Source organism: Pelmatolapia mariae, linkage group LG7 (assembly GCF_036321145.2).
Source record: "Pelmatolapia mariae isolate MD_Pm_ZW linkage group LG7, Pm_UMD_F_2, whole genome shotgun sequence".
Taxonomy (NCBI): Eukaryota; Metazoa; Chordata; class Actinopteri; order Cichliformes; family Cichlidae; genus Pelmatolapia; species Pelmatolapia mariae.
Window position 1 is genome coordinate 30,001,034 of NC_086233.1, and position 23,623 is coordinate 30,024,656.

Below are 23,623 nucleotides of genomic sequence, written 5' to 3' on the forward strand. Positions count from 1 at the left end.
AGTGTGTCACACTCTGAAATGGAAATTGTTATTCATGCTTTTATTTCATCACACCTCAGTTATTATAATTCATTGTTCACTTGTGTTCACAAAACTTCTTTGGAACATCTGCAGGTTGTTTAAAATGATGCTGCGAGGCTTCTGACTAAGTCTTATAAGTACTCACATGTCACACTGTAGCTAATTCACTATGACATTATTAATTCTAGCATTCTGGTTTTAACTTTTAGAGCCTTGCATGGACAAGCACAGGTGTACACCATTGAGTGTTTACATCCACATATCTCAACAGTCCTTAAGGCCATGGTGATCAGAACCTGCATCATACCTGGCTCAGAGATAAAGGAGACAGTTTGGCCCCGAGAGTATAGACCTCTCGCCCTCTCAGCCTGAGATCTGTGGGCTCAGTGATCCCTTTTAAAAAGCAGTTAAATTTTTTTATAAGATTGCTTTTGGCTAACTTATGTATTTAAGTTTTAGCATTTCTATTGTGAAGCACTTTGTGATATCTTTAAATGTTATGTTCACTTACTTTAGCACTGGCTTCATTTTTTCAGACCCGGAAGATAGTCAGTGTTTTATATTGTCTATGATGATGCCTTGAAGATTTCCATGAACTCTAGCAACTTGTATCGGGACATCTTTAAAAAAAAATAAGGCCGCACAACTATAACTCAGTTGTTGTTGTTGTTTTTTAAGTCACCCCATTCCCAGTTGTTGTGAAGAAAATTATCAACAGAGGCCAAAACTGGATTTGCAATGGAAACATGCTTTTTAATGCTGTAAAGTCAGGCATTTAAACATGGGAGCCTCAAATGGCGCCTAGAGGTACTGCAGTTTTTCCCACTTGCACATTGGTCTCATTTTTCGGCTCTTGAGGTTGCCCCATCTTCTGAAAGTACCTTCTCCGTTTTTCATTTCCCCCCTCCATCTCTGTCTCCATATGCTGCAACAACTCCCCCTTGTGTTCCCGACTGATACTTACACACACAGGTCTCCTGAATTTGAGGGGAGGATCCGAGGGTGGAGCTCCACCTCTCTGCGCTCTGCTCACAGACACAGGTATGTTTTTTTTGTTGTTTTTTTTTGGAGGCAAGTCTGTAATCCAAGGCCAGCAGCAGAGCATGAAGAGATTGTCCTGACGTTGTCAGTGTTGGGAGTGACATGGGCAGTAAAGATAATCGGCTGCATAGTCATGCAGCCAGATGTTTCGCTTAACCAAGATGCAAAATAGATTTTAGGAGCCTACATAACCATGGGGAGTGTTTTGGCTGATGTTTTTCTGCTGCTGCTGGTCTCCACCGGACACGTTTATGGAGGTAGGTTCCTGCAGAGGAAAAAAAATCACTCCTTGTCTTAACCTAGATGTAAAAGTTAAACCTGGCATTTGTTTCAATACATTATTAATACACACGCGAGAAAAGTTTTCACCTTTAGATGCATGTGAAAAATAATTCTTAAGGGTTCTTGGCGTGTATTTTATACATTACTGCTGCGCTGAAATGATTTCCACCATTATAGAGACAAAGGAAGGTTTTGCTGGTGTTATTTAGGCCTGTTTATTTTTTTTTTACAACCTTTGATTTACTTGAAATGGATCTGGCAGTTGGCTGCTTATTATCTAATCCTGTCTAACATTGCAGACTGGTGACATATGGCATTATGATGGATTATATTTGGGGGGAGAATGCTTGCCCTTATGAATTTGCGGCAACATGGTTAGTTGAGCTGATGCCAGGAATTTTACATTTTTGGTGGCGGTAATCATCGCAAATACAGCGTTGATCTTAACTCTTAACCTCTTATCTGCAATACATTTCATTGTCCATGAAAACAATATGTCATTTTCTCCACTTCAGGTATCTGCCACTTAAATATAAACACAACATTTGGAAAGTTTTTGTATGCGTGCAAAACTCTCTAATGGTCACCAGCTTTGCCTCGGGCAGTTACACATGTCTCTGTATCACACCTGTTTGTCAGAGCACATAAGTGACTTGCATTCACATTGGAGATGTCTGCAAATGTAGGAAGATTATTAATAATCCAATGTTCACTGCTATCATAGAGGCAGATTAGAGATGCATGGACAGACGTGGGTTATACTGACAGCGGGCTTATAGGCTTTATGCAGAGCGGCATGCTGGGCCAGTCTGCTGACTGAGTACTTCACACTGCAGCACATAAAGTCAATAAAAGCTTCTCTGAGTTTTCCCACTCAGAGATAAGAAGGGATTTTAAGAAAAAAATATTAAGCCATTGTGACATATGTTACAGTGCAGACACATAAATGTAAATACTTTTTCTCATTCTAAAATTTTGTACCAACATTAAAATTTCCCTACATTTACAAAATATACATGAAAAAAAAAATTCTGTGTTAAAGTTATCTACAGCAAGCATGCGCTAAACACCTAAATGTTAGATGTGTAACCAAAAGCAAAAAAATATGTTTAGAGACCAAATACACGTCTTAACAAAGTTAATAGACCACCACCCAGAGTAAGATTTATGCCTAAATTAGCATTAGCATTAGCACTCACCAAAATAATTTTTTAATGTTTCTGTAACTGTTAATCCACCAGTAAAATATAATTATTGTTGTTTTCAAACATTTTACAAAAAAGCTGAAAGAAATAGTGAAGAGCATTCTTATTATTTTTTTTTTCAAATGTAGGTACTAAATTACAGTTTTTACTTGTATTTCTGTAACAGAAACAAATTCCTTTTTAGTGGTTGAATGTTGTGCTTGATCAGTTTTTGACTTTTCTAAGAATTCCAGTGTGTCAGCTCAAATTTGCCTATAAAAAAGTGAATTTAGTTTGCTATTTGCTTAATAAACACAAGTTACAAGTTTAAACAAAGATTTTATAGATTTGCTGTTATGACAGGTAGTCTAATAGATTTGTTAATCTTAACTATTAAATAGTTAAGATTATACAGGCCTGGATTGTTAATATTTTTCCTGTGCGATGTGGAAACAAACAAACTTTAATTTATCTTTAAAATGCATTGATTTTTTTGCCACCCTTTTTTGTCATATAAATTGTCCCTTTATTTCCATTTTGTGTTCACTGCCTCTGCAGTGTTGTGCTGTCTGCTTTTACAGAGCTTTGAATAATTTTTAGTGTCACCAAACTGCAGCTGCATGCATCCAGACACACGGCTCTGACCTCTATCCATTGAACGTCACAGTTTGCACAAATGGACAGTCAGAGAGTGTGTCGCTGCTTTGTAGGTCAAATCGATGATGCTAAAGACACTCGTACTTTTTTGGTGCTCATTTATAGTTAGTGGTAGATATGCTGGCCTCATTGATAGATAAAAGTATGCTGTAATTACATGCTTATAAAGCCAGAGACGGACAAGCATCATCTGTATTTATTTATAAAGATCATTGGAATAAAGGTGAATAAAAACAGAAGTAATGGAAAAGCTTCTTGAATTTTTGTCAGCACTAATTGATGGCTCAAGATGAATGTCATATACTTTATATATGATCTATATAAAATGCTGATGTTGTAATTGAAAGAGATCTGCCATCACAACTGTTTGGGTTTAAACTGTAAGAAACAAATGTTTAAAATTGTGGGTAAAATTACAAAATAGCGTATTGCATGGACTGTCTTGTAATTATAAAGCAGTTTTTGTCATTCACAGAAATAACTATTTAGAAATTATTAAAAAATAAGTAAATAAAAACCTCAAAAAACAAAAATAAAAAAAACAAAAAAACCAGGAATTTCTTTGGAAAATCTTTTTTTTCCCCTTTTACTGTCATTTAATTTATCTGTAATAACTTTGGTGTAGTATGAATGGCCATGGAGATGGTCTTTATCATTAGAAAATACTGTGATGCCTTTTAAAAAGATGAAATTCTGCTTTAACACTATGCTTTACTGAGTTTAGTGCAAATGTAATCATGCTATCATGCTAAAATGTGAACGTTCCTAGTATGTGCTCTGCTGTATAAGTACAGATTTACCAAGCCACAGTCATGCCTCACTTCGTCTTTTTAACATCTGTCATTCAATATAGTGCACATTATTGCCTTGATTGAAACTCCTTTTAATGTATAGTTTTCCCATAGTTTCCCATTGAAGTTAATGGCATGTATTTTGAACTAAAAGACCAATTTGCGTCATCTGGGTCAATGGTGGGGTCTAATGACGTCTAATGAACCCCTACAGAATGCATTAGTTGTCATTAATTGACTTCAGATAGCAGGTACAGAGTGCACATAGTGACAGATCAGTCAATGCAGGTTAATGGAAGAGTTTTTTCCTGGTAGAAGGTCTATAATCACCACCAGATCGCTATGAGGGCTTCCTGTATGGTAGAAAATTAAATTAAGCTTAATCCTGAAACATGGCTGTCAGAGCATCTTTGATTAACTACACGATGTTTTAGTGATTTAGTGACAGCTCAGGCTTCAATTTATATTTGTCTTTTTTTTTTGTTGTTATTGCACTGTTGCAGTTTCATTCTATGGAGATGGCTACATCTACCTGCGGACAGTTGAGACGTCCATACAGACGTTAATCCATGTTCGATTTCGAACCTCCAGTCAGTCAGGGCTGCTGTTTTTGGCAGCAGGACACACAGACTTCATGCTTCTGGAGCTGATCTCTGGGTACCTGCAGGTAGGAGGTTATAACACAGAAGAAACTAATCTTCTTTATCTCAAAGACACAAAAAATGTGAGACAAAGTGTATCACTGTGAGACAAGGTAAGATAAAGGCTATATCCATTTCAATAAAATGGCTACGGATTAGTGAAAACTGTCCAGGGGCTGACGTAAAAAGAAAGAAAAAAAAAAAGGGTAAAAATTGTCCCTCAGGCCATTTTAGCTCATTAAATATGCTGGAATTCACTATCCAGAAGAAGACCAGACAGAAGATTAAACCCAGAAACCTTGGCGTCAAATTGCTCAGCGAGTGGGGAAAAAAGTAACCCCCCTGGCACCGCTTTAATTCCAGACAAGTTCATACACGAGTGAGGTTAAGAGAGAAAACCACAATAGCTTAATAAAAATACCAAGTACAAGTCACTGGTGCTGTTAGAGAGATCTCAGTTGCATTTCTATTTGTGGAAAAGCCTTCATTTTCTTCATTTTGTTTTTTTATGTACACACATATTCAACATGTGATGTGTGATATTTCGGCTTTACTTGCAACTTTTTTGAGTTTATGAACTTTTTCCTTTTTCGCTTTCCCCCTTTATCCTCAGGTGCGTCTTGATCTGGGCTCAGGTGAGCATTCGTTGCGCTCAGAAAAGGGCATCCATCTCAGTGATCTGGCGTGGCACACTGTGGATCTCACCCACACCCGTCATAATATCACTATGACTGTGGACCAGAACTCCCACACCGGCCTACAAATAAAGGGACCAGATCTGGAGCTCGGTGTGGAGGATGGACTCCTTGTTGGCGGGACAGCTGGATTAAAACATCTCTATCTTCACAACATCTCCTCTGGGTTTAGGGGTTGCATGGACGAAGTTGTCTTCAATCAACATGACTTACTGTCCAGTCTCAGGCCACATTCTGGGTACAAGACCGTCCATGAGGTATCTCTGGGCTGTAGTCCACAGTTTTCTGCAACAGAAGAAGATCCTGTCAGTTTTTTCAGCTCAAAAGCGTTTATGTCACTCCCACCGTGGGATGTGCTTCAAGAGGGAGTGTTTGAATGTGAACTACATCCTGCTGCAAAAGAAGAAGAAGACGGCATTGTCCTTTATAGCTCTGACAATCAGGGAGGGTTTGTTGCCATTGAGATCGTACGTGGTCATCTGGTGGCTTCGGTAGGAGGTGGAGAGGGAAGTAAAACTGAGCTGCATTCTTTAACAAATGTAAACAGCAACCACACCTGGTACACCATCCAGCTTCACTTGCTGCCTCACAGTGTTCAGCTGAAGATAGGCAAAGAGCTGGTGAAGGCCAGTCTGAGCCCAGAGATTCAGGTCATCCAGCTCACGGGGCCTCTCTTCGTAGGAGGGCTGGATGAAGCAGCTTGGGGACAAGCAAGGCGAGCTGGATTGATTTCTGTTCCATCTGGAGGAGAAGGAGGAGGCTCCTTTAAAGGCTGCCTCCGTGAAATCAGGGTGAACACTCAAAAAACAGGCCTACCTCATGCCACAGTCACCAAGGATGTCACTGTGGGCTGTAAGACAGGGCAGGCTCCACAGAGAGCAAGTCTCACCAGTCCAACAGGTCTTCCTGGGGTTGATATCACAACTGCACAGACTAACACGAAGAGGAGCCCTAACTTCCTGATGCTGAGGAAACTAGAAGTATCTGAGGGAGGCCGGGCACCTCTTGAACCAAAACACATAAAGGTAGTGCTGATCTGTCTTTTGAGTTTAGTGTTTTTTAAGTAATCATGAAAATAAAAATAAGCAGCACCGATATATAATTCTCTTTGGACTCTTTGCCAGGTGAATCTGGACTTCCGTAAACTGGGCATTCATCCATCCCAGTTTATGTTCCGCGTTGAGGAACAGCCTGTTCATGGCCAGCTCCGGTTGGACCTGAGTCCAGATCCCGACAGGATTTTGGACGAGGGCCAGGAGAGGACCATCACGATAGGAATTGAGGAGAAGGACCGGACGTTCAGTATGCTGGACCTCTGGCAGGGCAGGGTGATGTACGTTCACAGCGGCTCAGAGGACCAGAGTGACTTCTTCACATTTTCAGTCTTCTCCAGCAATAAGAAGGAGCTTCCTGTGTTTCTCAAGGGCAACCGTCTGCACCAGTTCGAAATTAGCATCAGTCCTGTGAACGATGCCCCTGTGCTCAGCCTGCCAGAGGGAAACTATTTTACTCTACTCGAGAAGTCCAGACGACAGGTAGGTACAGCAAAATGTCTGAGTATTTGCATTAATTATACATATGAAGATCAAAATTAATGCATTCACAATTCCCCCAGCTGACTACAGATGTGCTGAGAGTGCTAGACCCTGACAGCAGTCCTGAGGAGCTTGTTTTCAGCTCCCTGGGAAACCTCAACACTGAGGCTGGATACCTTGAGCATCAGGATTACCCTGGCAGGTTGGTATTACGGCTTATAAAGCTTTAATAGGGCATTGCAAATCTTTTTAGATCCAGATACTGAGCTCTTTTGTGGAAGTGGCTGTTTGTGTATAATTAAGAAGAAACCCTGGGAAGAAAATATTGCTGCTTTCTCTTTATGACAGCTTCTCCTTTTGCCATAGCATAAGAGTTTTATTGTAATATTACTTGTTTGTGTGGTCACTTTATACATCAGTATATTTTGCAGCATTACATAAATATTACATTACATAAACATGTAAGTCATTCCTAAACAGTTAATGTAATACTTTTGTTTTACCCCTTGCGTTAAGGCTGAAAGCCTGCCCTTCAGTCACATCTTGATTGCTAGATTTAAGGCAAAACTACAATAAAATGTGCAAAAATATGTGGATGCTTTTTTTTAATCATAAAATGTGGAATAATAATCAGGCGCAAGATTTAAAAAGTTCAGTACTATACAACATATGATCAAACCCATAAAAAAGTCCTCCTTTTTAAAATTTGGACCGATATCAGTGCTGTTGCTACTTTAAGATCGGGCTGTGGAAATCCCATTCTGAGCATTTGCACTCTCTCGTGTGTCTTGACAAATTTGACCAAACTGACAAAACTAAAATTATATCAGTGCTGATTATTGAGAACATGTCTCCCAAATTTTGTATTTCTGATGATGAGATTTTGTGTTAAAGAGTCCTTCCAAAACTTCCTGAGTCCAGATGTGGAGAGTATTTCTTCGAAGCTGGGCCAAGCCCCTCATCTGGTAAAGTGGTTGTTAGTAAGATTTTTTCACAGACATTGCACCAAGTGACAAAAACAAATTGAACCAATTTGTTTCATCCACTTGCCTTGGACGAAGTCATTTGAGTTAGTAAGCAGTATTATTCTAATTTTTTCCCCTAGTTTTCATTTTACTACAGCTTTAAACTACAACATTTGTTGTTGTTTGTTTTGACCTCCAAGGTGATCTTGGAGGTCAACACAGTGGAAACAGTAGCTAGCACTGTCCTCACAGAGTAGGAAGATTCAGGGACCTTTTAATGTGGAGTTTGCATGTTCTCTCTGTGCTTTGGTTTTCTCTTGATAGTCTGGCTTCATCCCATAGTGCAAACTAGCGACCTATCCAACATGTAACCCATGTCGTGTATGAGTGAATGAGGACCGCTAACAGGAAAAAGCAGACAGAACTAAACTAAATATAAGGGAGTTTACACAGAAACACTAAGGGCATATACCCAGGTGAAACAATAAACAAGAAGCAAGCAAGAATCAAACTAAAGATATTTAGTAATTAACAGAACTTGAAAGATCAAAAACACAAAATAGTGGGTCAAAGACCCAGGAACACGACACCTGCCTCCCCCACTATGACAACTGGGCTAGGCTTCAGCTCCACCACGACCATAACCTGGTTAGGAAAGAAAAAATGGAAATTTGGCATTTAACATTAATGCTTCTTATCTTCCAGGCCCATCAACTTGTTCTCCCTAAACGATCTAGAGGAGGGTAAGATCAGCTTTATCCACACAGGGGTCTCAACTTCCAGGCTGGCTCTTAGGGTTAGTGACGGGCAGAAGGTGAGTAAAATAGCAGCTTGTCTTTTTTTCTTATCTTATGTCTTATCCTCTCAGATGGTATTTTGCCTCTTCCCTCTCCTTTTGTCAGGTAAGCAACACAGTAGTTTTGAGGATAATAACCGTGCCACTCGAAGATAAACTGGTGAACAACACCGGACTGGAGGTGAACCAAGGCGAAGCTTCAGTCATCACCACCAATCACCTTGCGGTACAAGTTAATGTGGCTGACCCCACAGTAGAAATCTGGTATAATGTTACAGAGTTCCCACAATATGGCGAGCTCCAGAGGTTGCACTCAAGCGGCGAATGGAAGCCAGCGACCTCTTTCTCCCAGAAACTTCTGGAAAAAGAACGGGTTCGATACCTCAGCACCTACCGTGGCTTACAGATGCAGAATAACATCACAGACCACTTTAAATTTAAAGTCAGTATCGGTTCCCTGGCTAAACAAGAGGCTGTTTTCCCCATCGCGGTACGATGGATTCACTTCAAGATCACACGGAGTAAGATGGAGCTCAATGGCGTTCAGGCTGCTGTTCTCACTCCCGAGGACCTCCATGTGATTTCTAAGGGTGTTAAGCTCAGTGAGAGTGACCTCCATTTCAGGATGGTAACGGTACCCAAGAAAGGTCAGCTTCTCCTCAACAACAAGGTCCTACAAAGGAACTCAACCTTCAGCCAGAGGAACATCAGTGATGGTTTGGTAAGGTACGAGCTAATCAACCGGCAACATGACGACACGAGAGACACGTTCAGCTTTCAGGTGTTTTCAGCTCACTCCAACTCAACAACTTACGACTTCAGAATCAACATCAAAGCCGAGTCGACCACCGTCACTGTGATAAGCAAAGGTCTCTCAGTCATGGAAGGAGGGAGTAAAGTAATCACCAGAGATATTCTGTTCACTCACACAGCGAGTAACCGGGAGGTCCTCTACAACATTATAGAGAAGCCCAGGCATGGGCACATAAGGCGGATCAACCTCTCCAACTCAACTTCAATTAACGACAACATTATGGCATTCACAAATCAGGATATAACTGAGGAAAGGATCATGTACGTTCACGACGACAGTGAAACTAAGCAGGATTCTTTCACATTTCAGATAGTGGTTTACAAAGCTCACAAACACGCGAACAAGAAAGAGGACGGAAACGCAGAACAACACACCTTTAATATCTCAGTGCAGCTCGTCAATGATCAGAGGCCCGTCAGGGTTGTGGATAAAGTTTTCCACGTGGCACGGGAGGGGCAGAGATTGGTGACGCTAAGTGACCTTCGTTATCGTGATGATGACTCAGATTTCGAGGACAGCTGGTTGGTGTACACACGGAGGGGGATCCCCATGGGAGAGTTGGTGCTGGCCAGTGATCCTAGCCACAAGTTGTATGAGTTCACACAGCGTGACCTCGAACAGGTAAGAGTAATAATGGTATCTTTTATAGTTTGTATATTTTTTATAAAGCCTGCTGATGCTTTTTTTTATCGTTGGTCATGATGGCCTCCTGCTTTTTCTCATCTCAGAAAAAGGTGCTGTTTGTCCACAAAGGAGTGAGTTTTGGGCGTTTTGTGCTTTTCGTATCTGATGGGAAGCATTATGTTTCAACGCTGTTGGAGGTGATTATTCTCTTTTTTGTTTTGTTTTTTTGGTTTAATAACAATGACAGGAAGGGTAATGTTGCAGTCACGCTGAGGAAACCTGGTTGGAGATGCCCACAAAGTTATTACGAGCATGTGCAATGTGATCTTGTTGCCATTAAATCGTTGTATTGAAGACGAGGACCAAGTCTGCGGTGACTGGCAGTCAGTTGCTGACTTCAACAGTGACAGTGATAAAACATCAATAAAACTGAGTCAGTCTGCCAGCAGTTTATAATTGATTGGTTTCAATTTGGCAATTACACACAATCTATTTTCAAATCTGTTTCTGTTCGCAAGCACAGAAATCTACATTAAACAGAAATTATTTTTAACTGCTAAATTACAAAGGCACTCAGCAGCCTTGCCTTCCTCTGGGAAGCCAGTTGGTTACTTGCAATCTGAAAATTTGCAATGCAATCATCGGGCAACTATTGATTTTTTCCGAGTCACATGGAGGGTGCTGTCCTGTTTTGCCTCGACTGTGATTGAACCATTAGACTCATGATTGGCACAAATATAAAAAAGCTGAGTAAACCAAGCAGTAGAAATCTGGCAAAGATACAGATTAGGCACTCACTATAAATTCCTATGTGATGTGATTTATTTCATTTCTATTCATACCGTTTATTTGAGAAGACACTTTAGTGTGAAAATAATGAAGTTCATGTTAGCATGATTGGTCTTCTTTTTGCTGTGGGGTGCAGGTGATGGCGCAGGATCCTTACCTGCAGGTGGAGAACAACACAGGCCTCATGGTCCAGCAGGGTGGGATCACGACCCTGACCACTGCTAACCTCAGTGTCTTCAGCAACCTTGACATCAGAGACCCACACGAAGTGACGTTTGAGGTCTTCATCCCACCTAAACATGGCGTGATCTGCTTTATTGACAGAGAGAGCGGGATTATAACAGACGCAGATGCAATTTCAATATTCACCCAGCGAGACTTGATAGCAGGGCGCCTGGTATATCGCCATGATGGCAGCCACAAGTTGTCGGATAGCTTTAATGTGACAGCAAGAGCTAGAGAAAGGAGCACAGAGAGGCAGGTGGAAAGAGGGAAGAGGGAGGTACATCTAGACATTGGAGTTTCGGTAAAGATTTACCTGGAGAGTCATCAGAGGCCACCAACAGTCAGAAACAACCAGCCAGTGGTGGTGGAAGAGGGACAGAATATCTCTATAAGCAGGGACAACTTAGAGGTAAGCAAAGCCAAGATCCTCACATATGCAGGTAAATTCTCTGATTATAAAATATGTTTAGTTTCATATTCAGCATCACTTTTGTGATTTTCTTTTTCTTTTTTTAACCAGGTGGTCCATGAAGACAGTCAGCCCTCAGAGATAGTTTTTACTGTGCACAGTCTTCCCACAGTTGGCATCATTCAGAGGTTGTCCACTGACAACAAGCATCAACGCATGAATGGAGGACAGCACTATAAAGTAGGTACCTCTATAAGAGACATTTAAATGGAAACTGTCCGACAAAGTAAAGTAGGCTAAGAGATCTCAAAAAGCAACATCATGGCACAATCTGAAGGAGCTCAAGTACAGCTGAGAAACAAAGTCACTGACATCTGTTAGTCTGGAAAAGGTTACAAATGCATTTCTAAGGCTTTTCAGGCTAAAACTTTAAATATACAAGAATAAAAACTCATAGCTGATTCCTCCAGTGTCCCTTGGCGCAAATCACTTATATTAAGAGGACACTGATTGAAAAGGGTTGTCAGATATAGATCACACCATTGTTACATGCCAAACTATTCCCTTGTCTCATTTCCTGTCACTTAGTGTTTGGTAAATGGACTGATTCTTATATAGCGCTTTTCTACTCTCCCGGAGTACTCAAAGCGCTGTATACAACATGCCACATTCACCCAATCACACCCATTCTCCCATGCTCTAACGCTAAACTGAGTGCTTTTTCTAACAACATTCACACACATTCACACTCTGATGGACGCATCGGAGAGCAACTTGGGGTTAGTATCTTGCCCAAGGATACTTGGCATGCAGACTGGAGGAGCCAGGGATCGAACCAACCTTCCGATCAGCAGGTGACCTGCTGTACCTCCTGAGCTACAGCCACTCCTGTTTCATTCTGTGATACTTATACTGTCAAAACTGGCCCACAAAAGTTGCACAGCACATTATTAAAGTATTTAATGGGTCACAATGAGGCTGCAGTCAAGGGGTCTGTTCACTCTCTCCCTCCATGCAGGGTATCAAAAAGCAGTCAACACCCACATTCACCCAGGAGGACCTGAACCAGGGCTTGGTCATCTATCAACAGCAGACCGCAGGAAGCACCAATGATTCTGTTCTGTTGGAAGCAACCAATGGGGTGACAAAGGTTGGACCTATCAGGCTGGAGATTGATATCATCCCAATCCTGCTTCCTCTGCAGGTAGAATCCTAAAAAGGTCAAACGGAGGTCAACTTACCAAAGCAGAAAGCAGTCAGTCACTACTTTCTTCTACACATTTTTTGTTTAGGTGTCCGACTTGACCCTAGATGAGGGGTCTTCTCTGCCGCTGACCTCTGACATCATTAAAGTCGCCAGCCATCACTTCTCTGGGATGAACTTCCTGTATCAGGTCATCAATCCACCACGACATGGACATTTGGAGCACAGCCGCATTCCAGGGATGCCTATCACGGCTTTCACACACACTGAGGTTTGACCGAACGCACTCAAAAACCAAGTTTGATTACACATGTAGCTCTTAAAGACTGAAAGACTCCATGCGTTCATGTCAGAGGCATCAAAAAGCAGGAAAAGACCCTTTTTACTAGAAGGGCAATCAACACAACCATGTGTTAAAATTTTGAAAACATTTAATGGGTTCTTTTTTTAATAATTTCTCACAAATGGAGCAAACTAGGACACAGGAACAGTTGGTCATTTAATGGGTTCATCTCATGGGTGACATGGTGCTGCAGTGGTTGGCACCATTGCCTGACAGCATGAAGATCCTGGGTTTGTCCACTAGCCAGTGAGGCCTTTATGTTTGTCTAAGTCCTCTCATACTCTCTCACAGTCCGAAGACATGCATATAAGGTTAACTGGTGATTTTACATTGGCTGTAGGTGTGAGTGGTTATCCTCTGTCTCTTGCCCTATGGTCGCATTGATTGGCTCTATTCCAACCATGACGTTGTATTGGATAAGTGGAAAAAAATAGATGTTTTCTTCTTATACCCATGTTCTACCTGTTCACAAAACTTGTATAATCTTCATGGCTGATACTCAGGTCAAACATCCCTGATCAGGTCATGTATTTTGCAAATAAAATCTAACATGAAATATACAAAAGATACACTTTCCGTTGACCTGCTGACCTTGAGCACAATCACCCTACAACAATACCTGGCAGATCTTTCCTTAAATTAAATGTAGCGCTCATCTTTGTGATAAAATGCTTCATACTATGATGTGAGCTATCATTTCATTGGATTCGTTTGTTCCATTTTCCACACAACATCTGTTTTTAGGTGGAACGGGAGTACATTTCCTACATCCACGACGGCAGTGACACCCTGAGAGACAACTTCACCATTGTGGCAAACCAGACGGAAACCAGGAAACACAGCCTGCCGTGCACCGTTCACATCAACGTCACACCTGTCAATGATGAGACCCCGGTGATTACAACCAACCACGGACTGAAGGTGGGAAATGTCCACACATTGATAAGAAGAGTCAACACAATTACTATTTTCAGCTAAAATTACTTAAAAGACACACTTAAATCAAAAAGTCATGAAACAGCTTTTTTATTAGTGCATATTAAAACAAACAAAATGTATCTATGTAACTATATATCTATATCTCTTTACAGTCATGCTGAGCCAAGCTGACTTGTCGTGTTTCCTTTCTGCTCTTCAGGTGTGGGTGGGTTCTGTTACAGAGATAACCACAGGCGATCTCAGTGCAGAGGACACTGACACTCCACCTGAGGGGCTGGAGTTCATAGTGACGCCACCCAGCAATGGCCACTTGGCTTTGAAGAGCGCCCCCTCCAGACACATTCTGAACTTCACCCAAAGTCACATAGAAGGCAAGCAGCTGGTGTTTGTGCACAATGGTAAGCATGTGTTGCTGTTTTCTAAAAAGACCTTTGATTCAGCAGAGGAGTAGACCACATGTTTCTGTCTGTCTGCAGGGGCGCCGTCGGGTGGCTTTCATTTCCAAGTGAATGACGGCCTCAACTTTGCTCCTCGTCAGATCTTTAGCACAACTGCCCATTCTCTGATCCTCACCCTGCAGAGAAACCACCCGATGGAAGTCTACCCAGGTATACCTGCTTCAATAAATCAGTAAATGACTAGATAAATAAATAAAGTGACTGATGGTTTTGAAGTCACATCTTGACCTGAAGTTAAAAAGACCCTCAGAATGGCCTCTGTACTCCACAGTCACCACATCTCAATCCAGCAGAACACCTCTGAGATGTGGTGGAACGGGACTTTCAGGCCAAAATCTCTAAGAAATGTTTCTAGCACTGTGGTGAATCTGTGTCACAAAGAATCAAGGCAGCTCTGAAGGCACAACTGTGAGACACTGATGTAATACACTGCAATGCCGCTGGGTGGCCTCGCTACTCTAAACCACAGTGCCTTATGTTCACACCAAAACCTATAAAGCACATGCGTACAGTGACACCTACTCATATGTACAGCATTTATCCTTATATATAACCACACACAACTATTATACTTGCTTTGATGATACAATATTTTGCAGTCAAGTAAAAAACAGTTTATAAAAAACGTGTTGAGATAATTGGTGTTGAAACTGGGAATATAGATTTACTGTTAAAGGCTAAACTTGTGTCGGTTACAGTCCTTCTAGCACATCAGTTAAAACTGCAAGAACTTGGTCTAATGTGGCACTATTGGGGGGAAAAAGAGAATTTGTGGCTCAAGAAGAAGTAAAACATTTCCTCCTGATCTCTCTTTTGGTTATATTGCTATTATAAGAACAATATGAACTACTTAGCTACAACTTTTCCGCTGACAATCACTGGACAGTCAAAGAAACAAATGAGCACAGTTAGACATTCGAGTATGACATTTTTGTTTGATATATTTGTTTTACAATGTTATCTTCGATCTCAGATGACAAATATATTTGAACCTGGGCTGCATTTGGCGCTTTGACTCAGTGACAGGATGTCTGTAGACTAAACATGCCCTACAAAGATGTGGGCTGGGCTTGGCGTGGGTTACTGCAAGCATTGTGTGGGCTCATGCCACAACACACATGACATCTGGCCCATATTAGGTATAGACTACTCCTGAGTGAAATGTACAGCAAAACAGCAGATGTTGGTCACGTTAAGGCCAAACACTCTGGCATTGTTGACACATGGCATCACCTACTACTAATACATTAAACGCGGTAGATTCACTCCTTAGCATTACTTTTTTTTGTTTATTCTGAAGGCTCTGTGACACCAATCTCAGACAAGGAGCTTCAGGTGGTTACTAACATTGCTGATGGCAACATCAGGAGGAACCAGTCCGTGGTCTTTGCAGTGACCTCTCCTCCTAAACTCGGCCGCCTGGTCCGACGTATGCCGGACAACTCCACAAGAAATGTTTCCACCTTTACACAGAGCATGGTAGGGATGTGTGTGTCTCCATGTGTCAGTGTTTGTTTTTTCTAAGAGGACTAACTCCTGAAAGAAATTCTCTTTTCCCTGCTCATTTATTTGGCTCTCCTAGTTGGATGATGGCGTTATCCTGTATGATCAGAACAAGCCAGAGTCAGTGGGATGGTCAGCTGCAGACACTTTTTCTTTTACGGTGTCTTTGCCTCCTGCTTCTCTTCCTCCACACACCTTCACCATCTTGATCTCCTACCAAGCCAATGAACATCATGACAGCCCTCAGCACAAGACCAGACTACTAAACAATGCAGGTACTATCTATGTTTCAAACTAATAAATATCATGTGGCAAGAGGAATATAATATAAGGGTGACCACATTTATGTCTGTATTTATCACTCAGGTGCTGTGGTGGCTGAAGGAGGCAGGGTGACAATAGACAGGTCCAAGCTTGATGCCTCTAATCTCCTGGGAAAAATCCCAGAGTCCCGTCGGAAAGACCACCACATCATGTATCGTGTGATTTCTTTTCCTCGCTACGGGATTTTGTCTATTCGAGGACACAATCTCACCAGGTACATAGCTGCTCTTATTTGTCATGAAATGAACTGAAAAACAAAATTAAAATCAAAGGAATGTAATACCATATACAGAGCAAAAGTAAATATATATATATATATATATATATTCAATAAAAGATATATATCATTATACAGCTGGGATTAGTTTACATATACTACAGGTCCTTCTCAAAAAATTAGCATATTGTGATAAAGTTCATTATTTCCTGTAATATACTGATAAACATTAGACTTTCATATATATTTTAGATTCATTACACACAACTGAAGTAGTTCAAGCCTTTCATTGTTTTAATATTGATGATTTTGGCATACATAACTCATGAAAACCCAAAATTCCTATCTCAAAAAATTAGCATATTTCATCCGACCAATAAAAGAAAAGTGTTTTTAATACAAAAAAAGTCAAATAATTATGTTCAGTTATGCACTCAGTACTTGGTCGGGAATCCTTTTGCAGAAATGACTGCTTCAATGCGGCGTGGCATGGAGGCAATCAGCCTGTGGCACTGCTGAGGTGTTATGGAGGCCCAGGATGCTTCGATAGCGGCCTTAAGCTCATCCAGAGTGTTGGGTCTTGCGTCTCTCAACTTTCTCTTCACAATATCCCACAGATTCTCTATGGGGTTCAGGTCAGGAGAGTTGGCAGGCCAATTGAGCACAGTAATACCATGGTCAGTAAACCATTTACCAGTGGTTTTGGCACTGTGAGCAGGTGCCAGGTCGTGCTGAAAAATGAAATCTTCATCTCCATAAAGCTTTTCAGCAGATAGAAGCATGAAGTGCTCCAAAATCTCCTGATAGCTAGCTGCATTGACCCTGCCCTTGAAAAAACACAGTGGACCAACACCGGCAGCTGACATGCCACCCCAGACCATCACTGACTGTGGGTACTTGACACTGGACTTCAGGCATTTTGGCATTTCCCTCTCCCCAGTCTTCCTCCAGACTCTGGCACCTTGATTTCTGAATGACATGCAAAAGTTGCTTTCATCCGAAAAAAGTACTTTGGACCACTGAGCAACAGTCCAGTGCTGCTTCTCTGTAGCCCAGGTCAGGCGCTTCTGCCACTGTTTCTGGTTCAAAAGTGGCTTGACCTGGGGAATGCGGCACCTGTAGCCCATTTCCTGCACACGCCTGTACACGGTGGCTCTGGATGTTTCTACTCCAGACTCAGTCCACTGCTTCCGCAGGTCCCCCAAGGTCTGGAATCGGTCCTTCTCCACAATCTTCCTCAGGGTCCGGTCACCTCTTCTTGTTGTGCAGTGTTTTCTGCCACACTTTTTCCTTCCCACAGACTTTCCACTGAGGTGCCTTGATACAGCACTCTGGGAACAGCCTATTCGTTCAGAAATTTCTTTCTGTGTCTTACCCTCTTGCTTGAGGGTGTCAATAATGGCCTTCTGGACAGCAGTCAGGTCGGCAGTCTTACCCATGATTGCGGTTTTGAGTAATGAACCAGGCTGGGAGTTTTTAAAAGCCTCAGGAATCTTTTGCAGGTGTTTAGAGTTAATTCGTTGATTCAGATGGTTAGGTTAATAGCTCGTTTAGAGAACCTTCTCATGATATGCTAATTTTTTGAGATAGGAATTTTGGGATTTCATGAGTTATGTATGCCAAAATCATCAATATTAAAACAATGAAAGGCTTGAACTACTTCAGTTGTGTGTAATGAATCTAAAATATATATGAAAGTCTAATGTTTATCAGTACATTACAGGAAATAATGAACTTTATCACATCCTTTAGCCATCAGCAAGCTTCTGGTATACTTCTGTCTGAATATCTGACCATTCCTCTTGGTAGAGTTGGTAGAGTTCATTCAAATTCCTTAGGTTTCCACAAATTTTTAATTGGGTTGAGGTCGGGGCTTTGAGAAGGTCATTCCAGAACCTTAGTTAGCCTGCTTTATCAATTTTAAAACCAGTTTTGAGGTGTTTGGGATCCTGTATTTGTGTATTTGTCATGTTAGAACCATCCAATCACGTCTAGGTTTTAGCTCCCTAGCTATTGATTTGAGGTGAACTCGAAGACTTCGTTGGTGTTCCTCCTTCATCATGCCATCCTCTTTATCCAATTATATCATTGCCACTGGCAGTGTGACGCTACTGCTACCATGCTTGATAGTTGGCACCGTAATCATAGGTTTCAAAGCCCAGCCTTTACTCTTCCACACATAGCTCTTGGACAAATAGCTCAGTCTTTGTCTCATTTAACCATAAAACATTTCTCCAGAAACCATTTGGCATGTCCATGTGAACAGATGCAAATTTTAGTTGAACTTGAAGGTGTTGATTTTCGAGCAGGGGCTTCTTTCTTGCTCTACACCTTCTTAGTCCAAACTGTCTCATTGTGGACAGCGATGCCGGCATTCAGCAGTTTCCATTCATGTCAGGCTTGAGCCTTTGTGGTTCCTGAACATTTTAACCAATTTCCTCTCATTTGAGGGTGACAGTTTGGGTATTCATCCAGACCTTGGCAAAGTAGTGACACATCCAAAGAACTTATACTTGATGAGTATAGTTGATTGAACTGATCATCTTGAACTTTGCAGTTTTTTAGAAATGGCTGCAAGATAAGATAAGATAGATCTTTATTGTCACTCTTACCAGAACAATGAAACACAGTTTGGCGTCTCTCCATTGGCAGCTTGTAGGTGGGGGTTTTTTTGTTGTTTGTTTGGGGGGGGGGGGGGGGGGGGGGGGGGGGGGTTTGCAAGAGACCTTCCCAACTTGTGTAAAGCTACAGTTCTTCTACTTAGATCTTCACTGAGTTCCTTGGAGTTTTCTATTGTCACAGAGTCCAGTGACTGCTGCCTAACAAATCCTTTTTATGCTGGCAAAGAGAAATTACAATTTATAGTGAATCATGATCACTTAGGAGAAGTCAATAGGCCTCGGCCTTGTCAAGTTAAAAGACAATGCAGAACATTCAGCGCCACTTATTATTCTCTTCTTGTGTTGATTGATATATATAAATACATGCATCCATGTAAATATGAAAAAAGTATCAAATATGGCTTTTGGGTTATCGTCTTTTCTCAGGAACCAACCAGATTTTTCACAAGTCACCCTGAACAAGTTTGGCATCACATACTTCCACGATGACTCTGAGACCACAAGTGACAGCTTCACTTTTCGGGCCTGGGTGGCGCCTTTGGATCTCCCCTCTTCTTCCTCCTCATCATCCTTGTCGGCTTTTTCCTCTGACTCCTCCTCTTCTTCCAGCTCCTTTTCCTCTCTGTACTCTGCTTCATCATCTGCCTTTTCATCACTAGACACAGTTTCTCATCATCACGTTAAAGACACCACAGGGGTGATAGAGATGTTCAACATCACAGTAACACCAGTCAATGACCAGCCACCACTGATCAGAAGCAGGGCCCCCAGTATGAAGGTGGTAGTGGGGGAGAGAGCCGTACTTGGACCCAACAGTCTTCAGGTGAGTAAGTGCAAAAAGGACAAGTATAAATTTAGGTAGAGCTGCAATTTATTTTTACGTCTACAGAACTTTTACATCATTTCTTAATCCTTCACTTTTTCCATGTCGAGGTGGAGGACCATGATACTCCTCCAGAGGAGCTGCACTACCTCGTGATAAGTAAGCCCAACAATGGCTACCTGACGCTGGGGGAAAGACCGGAGCCGGTGACCTCATTCACCCAGTACGACGTCAACCACGGCCGGCTGCATTTTATACAGCAGGTGAAGAAGGCTTTACTGCAGCAGTGAAGCCTAAACATGTGTCAGTGTTATGTAATTAGAAATTAGACTTCCATTGTTGTAACAAGATTTAAAAAGTGCTGGACATGGTTAATGCTCAATATGCCTTATTTTTGGCTAAGCGGTGCCATTATTCTGTGGTAACAAAGCAGTGAATAAAGTTTATGTTTCTGTTTTTTCCACTATTAATTTCTGTGTTGTGTCTTTTGTTCTTCCTTTCAATGTTTCCTCCCTTAGGGCGACCCCTCAACAGGAGTTTTCTACTTCAACGTAACAGACGGCCATCACCGTCCACTCTACAAGCTGTTTAGTTTGGAGGTGATTAAGCCCTCGGTGTCCATTGTGAACAACACTGGCCTGTCGTTGATTCAAGGCCGGACCACGGTGGTCCTGACAACCAATCAGCTTGCAGCTCAAACCAATGGTCAGAGCCGGGCCACTGTCTCCTACACTGTCACCACACCCCCTCGCCACGGACGCATCGCTATTAACGACCAGGAGGTCACCACATTCCGCCATGAGGACCTCCAGTTTGGACGCGTCGTCTATCACATGACTGATCTCAGCGAGTCCGAGGACACCTTTCAAATGTCAGTGTCAGCCTCGTCACCTGGGGTTAATTATGGAAATGTAACAGCGACGGTGAAAGTGACCGTGCGGCCTCTGATCTACCTGAGAGAGCCAGTTCGAGTCCCCAGTGGTATCGCTGTGAAACTGGGAAAAGCCATGATTGATGCCTCAGAGCTGGCGAGAATCAGCCGAGCCAACCCGGTCTTTGAGGTTCTCTCTCCACCAAAACATGGAAAACTAGTCAAGGTAAATCCATTTGTTGTAATGAGTCGGGGTTAGACGGTGCCTTTCTCCAGCTGCAATGTCATAAAACTACAGTATGTCGCATGTCTGACTGGTTTGCTGTTGACTTTCTCCTCTGCTATGTGTTTTCGTGTGTGTGTTTGTGTAGATAACGTATGATCCTAACAGAGCGTCAGAGGTCCTGAAGTCATTCACATTCAGAGATGTGGTGCAAGGCCGAGTTGCCATCGAGGAGAATCTTAGTGACAGCGACAACCAGCTCCACAATAATGAATCCACGCTCACAACAGCTCAAGTCCACGCTCCCGCCACGCCTCTTAATGACTCTTTCAGCTTCCTGGTGAGGTCTGGAAACGTCCAGCCAGCAAAGGGCGAGCTTCACTTCACCATCTTACCTCATCACCAGATGCGTCACGGTCCTGGTGGTTTCAATAAAATAGACAAGATAGGTCGCGAACACACAACAGCCCGTCTACCAGCACACAACAGGACAACTGCCGGAGGAGCAGGACGGGAAGGTGGACGAGGAGGCTCTACGGCACACGGTGAGGTCACTGTGGGTTTGCACCCCCACATTTTGTCACACAAGCACCACAACAGGACACATCACAAGTTGAGGCCTCATAACCGACTAGGGAACCACACACGGAATGGGAGTCCTGGAGGGAGGTCAAAGAGCAGCATAGAGGGAGCAGGAGGAGGTCACAGCCATGCCCCCCAGCCCCACACTCCTTCCATCCCAGAGAAACACGGTCCGGAGAACCCTCCTGACACCCAGCTGATTCATGTCGAGGTTCTGCCTCGTCCTGCTTCGGACCCCCTCCTTATTATCCTCCCGCTGCTAGCTTGTTTGCTCCTCATTATAATACTCATAGTTTTGATCCTGGTGTTCCGCCATCGCAAGGAAAAACAAGCTCGGCTGCGACTTGTCCAGGAACTCGCTGCAGTGCCGGTTCCCAATGAGGACAGCCCGTATCTGGGCAGGCCAGAGCGGAGTGTGGCTATGCCCTCTGTTATGGTCACCCCACTCGGCTCTGCAAGCTGCCCAACTTCTCCCAGGGTTCCCACAAGTCCCCGGAGAAGTCTGGCCCCTGGAATGACCTTCTGGGGGCCATTTGAGGCTGATTTAGCTGGCGGTGATGGGAATATTAGAGGCTGTAACAGTAATGAAAGAGACAATACAACTTCTAGCAATCCGCTTCCACGTACTGCAGGATTCAGGACCTCTGTGAGATCTAGGTCCCCGACTCCGACTCTAAAAGAGAGCCAGTACTGGGTTTGAGGGTAGTAATGCTGAAAAAACTGTGCCTTAGAGGTGTGTTTGTAGTGTGTGTGTATATATAAGATATGTGTCTGCTTTCCAGGGAACACCAATGGTCACCTAAGGCACATCCATCATGTACTTTTTGGAAAGACGACAGTAAAATTGTGCAATGGCCATCACATTTAAGTTATGTTGCTAATAAATATGACTTTGTTCCATTAACACTGTTTTGAAATACCCATAATACTTCATCCGCGAGGTGTTACCCACTTTTAGCATTTGTTTCTAAGATGTGAAATACTCTTCTGAGTAAAAACAGAGTAAATTATTGCTTAAAAAGCTCTTCTTCCTTTTTTTTTTTTTTTTTTTTTAAAGATTTCCTAGTTATAAGCAATGAACACAACCTGCCCTGGGTCCTTCTCAAGAATATTACATCTTTATTTTCCTGAAACAAATAGTTGTTGCAATAATACATTTTATACTGAAGGAGGAAGTGAAACGTGGCCCAGGGTTCATTTCATTTAATGTGAACCACATTAACAGCAGCTATATTTTGAGTTAGCACATATATAACTGGTAATGGAAGTCACTCACCCACAGCTGTTGCACGCTGTACAGATGTCAGGTGTTGCTTTTTTAAAACATATTACGTCAGCCAGTAGATCATCATGTTTGTACATACGACTAAATGTACTGTAAGCTATAACACTCATCCCACATGTACAGACACAGGCATTATTCCCTGTCCTGCACTTTCCTGTGTCCTTTTTCTTACTACTCCTGCTGTGTAACTGCTTCTGTGATCAATAATGATGCATTGTAAGATGTACTTGATTATCTTCAACATTTCTGTCAATTCTGACCCCTTGTATGGCTGCATCTGTTTGCCACGCACTGTGACAGTTTTTTTTAATAAAATATATTTCTTAAATGCCCATGCTGTTTGTGCAAATCTAAACATTTTACGCTATTTATTGTGGCATTTCTTTTTCCTTTTATTTCCTTGTTAATGGCCAACACCAAGCATCTAAAGTTGCCCATTTTAATACCAGAGTAATTAAACGAATGAAACCCCAACAGACAACTGACTGACTTTATTAGGTACACAAATTCAACTGCTCAGTAACGCAAATATCTAATCAGTCAATTACAGTTCGGCAAATCACTGCATTTAGTTATGTAGACATGGTCAAGACAACATGCTGGAGTTCCAACAGAGCATCCGCAGATGTTGCAAAAAAGAGAAAATATCCAGCAGGCATCTCTGTGGGGAAAAAATACTGTTTATGCCAGTCGGCTTTGAGCAGAAGGCAATAGTAACTCAAAGAACCATTCATTATAACCAAGGTATGCAGAAGAGCATT

At 42.2% G+C, this 23,623-nt stretch overlaps 1 protein-coding gene across 1 annotated transcript; it reads left to right on the forward strand.

Annotated features, from left to right (window-relative positions):
- Nucleotides 1–968: 968 nt before the first annotated feature.
- Nucleotides 969–23,194, forward strand: LOC134630954 (chondroitin sulfate proteoglycan 4-like). Its single transcript, XM_063478782.1, has 22 exons — nucleotides 969–1,319; nucleotides 4,480–4,643; nucleotides 5,231–6,337; nucleotides 6,437–6,847; nucleotides 6,928–7,049; nucleotides 8,518–8,626; nucleotides 8,715–10,043; nucleotides 10,151–10,243; nucleotides 10,972–11,469; nucleotides 11,581–11,709; nucleotides 12,488–12,673; nucleotides 12,762–12,944; nucleotides 13,761–13,937; nucleotides 14,155–14,353; nucleotides 14,432–14,563; nucleotides 15,714–15,892; nucleotides 15,996–16,191; nucleotides 16,283–16,454; nucleotides 19,505–19,901; nucleotides 20,012–20,164; nucleotides 20,420–20,998; nucleotides 21,144–23,194. Exons 1-22 carry the CDS (start codon nucleotides 1,256–1,258, stop codon nucleotides 22,275–22,277), a joined length of 7,713 nt encoding a protein of 2,570 aa, XP_063334852.1. The 5' UTR covers nucleotides 969–1,255; the 3' UTR covers nucleotides 22,278–23,194.
- Nucleotides 23,195–23,623: the final 429 nt, after the last annotated feature.

Coding starts and splice junctions, on each gene's coding strand:
- LOC134630954 (XM_063478782.1), top strand. CDS start 1,256: ATGGGGAGTGTTTTGGCTGATGTTTTTCTGCTGCTGCTGGTCTCCACC. Junction 6,848..6,927: donor TCGAGAAGTCCAGACGACAG/GTAGGTACAGCA, acceptor CAATTCCCCCAG/CTGACTACAGATGTGCTGAG. Junction 8,627..8,714: donor GGGTTAGTGACGGGCAGAAG/GTGAGTAAAATA, acceptor TCCTTTTGTCAG/GTAAGCAACACAGTAGTTTT.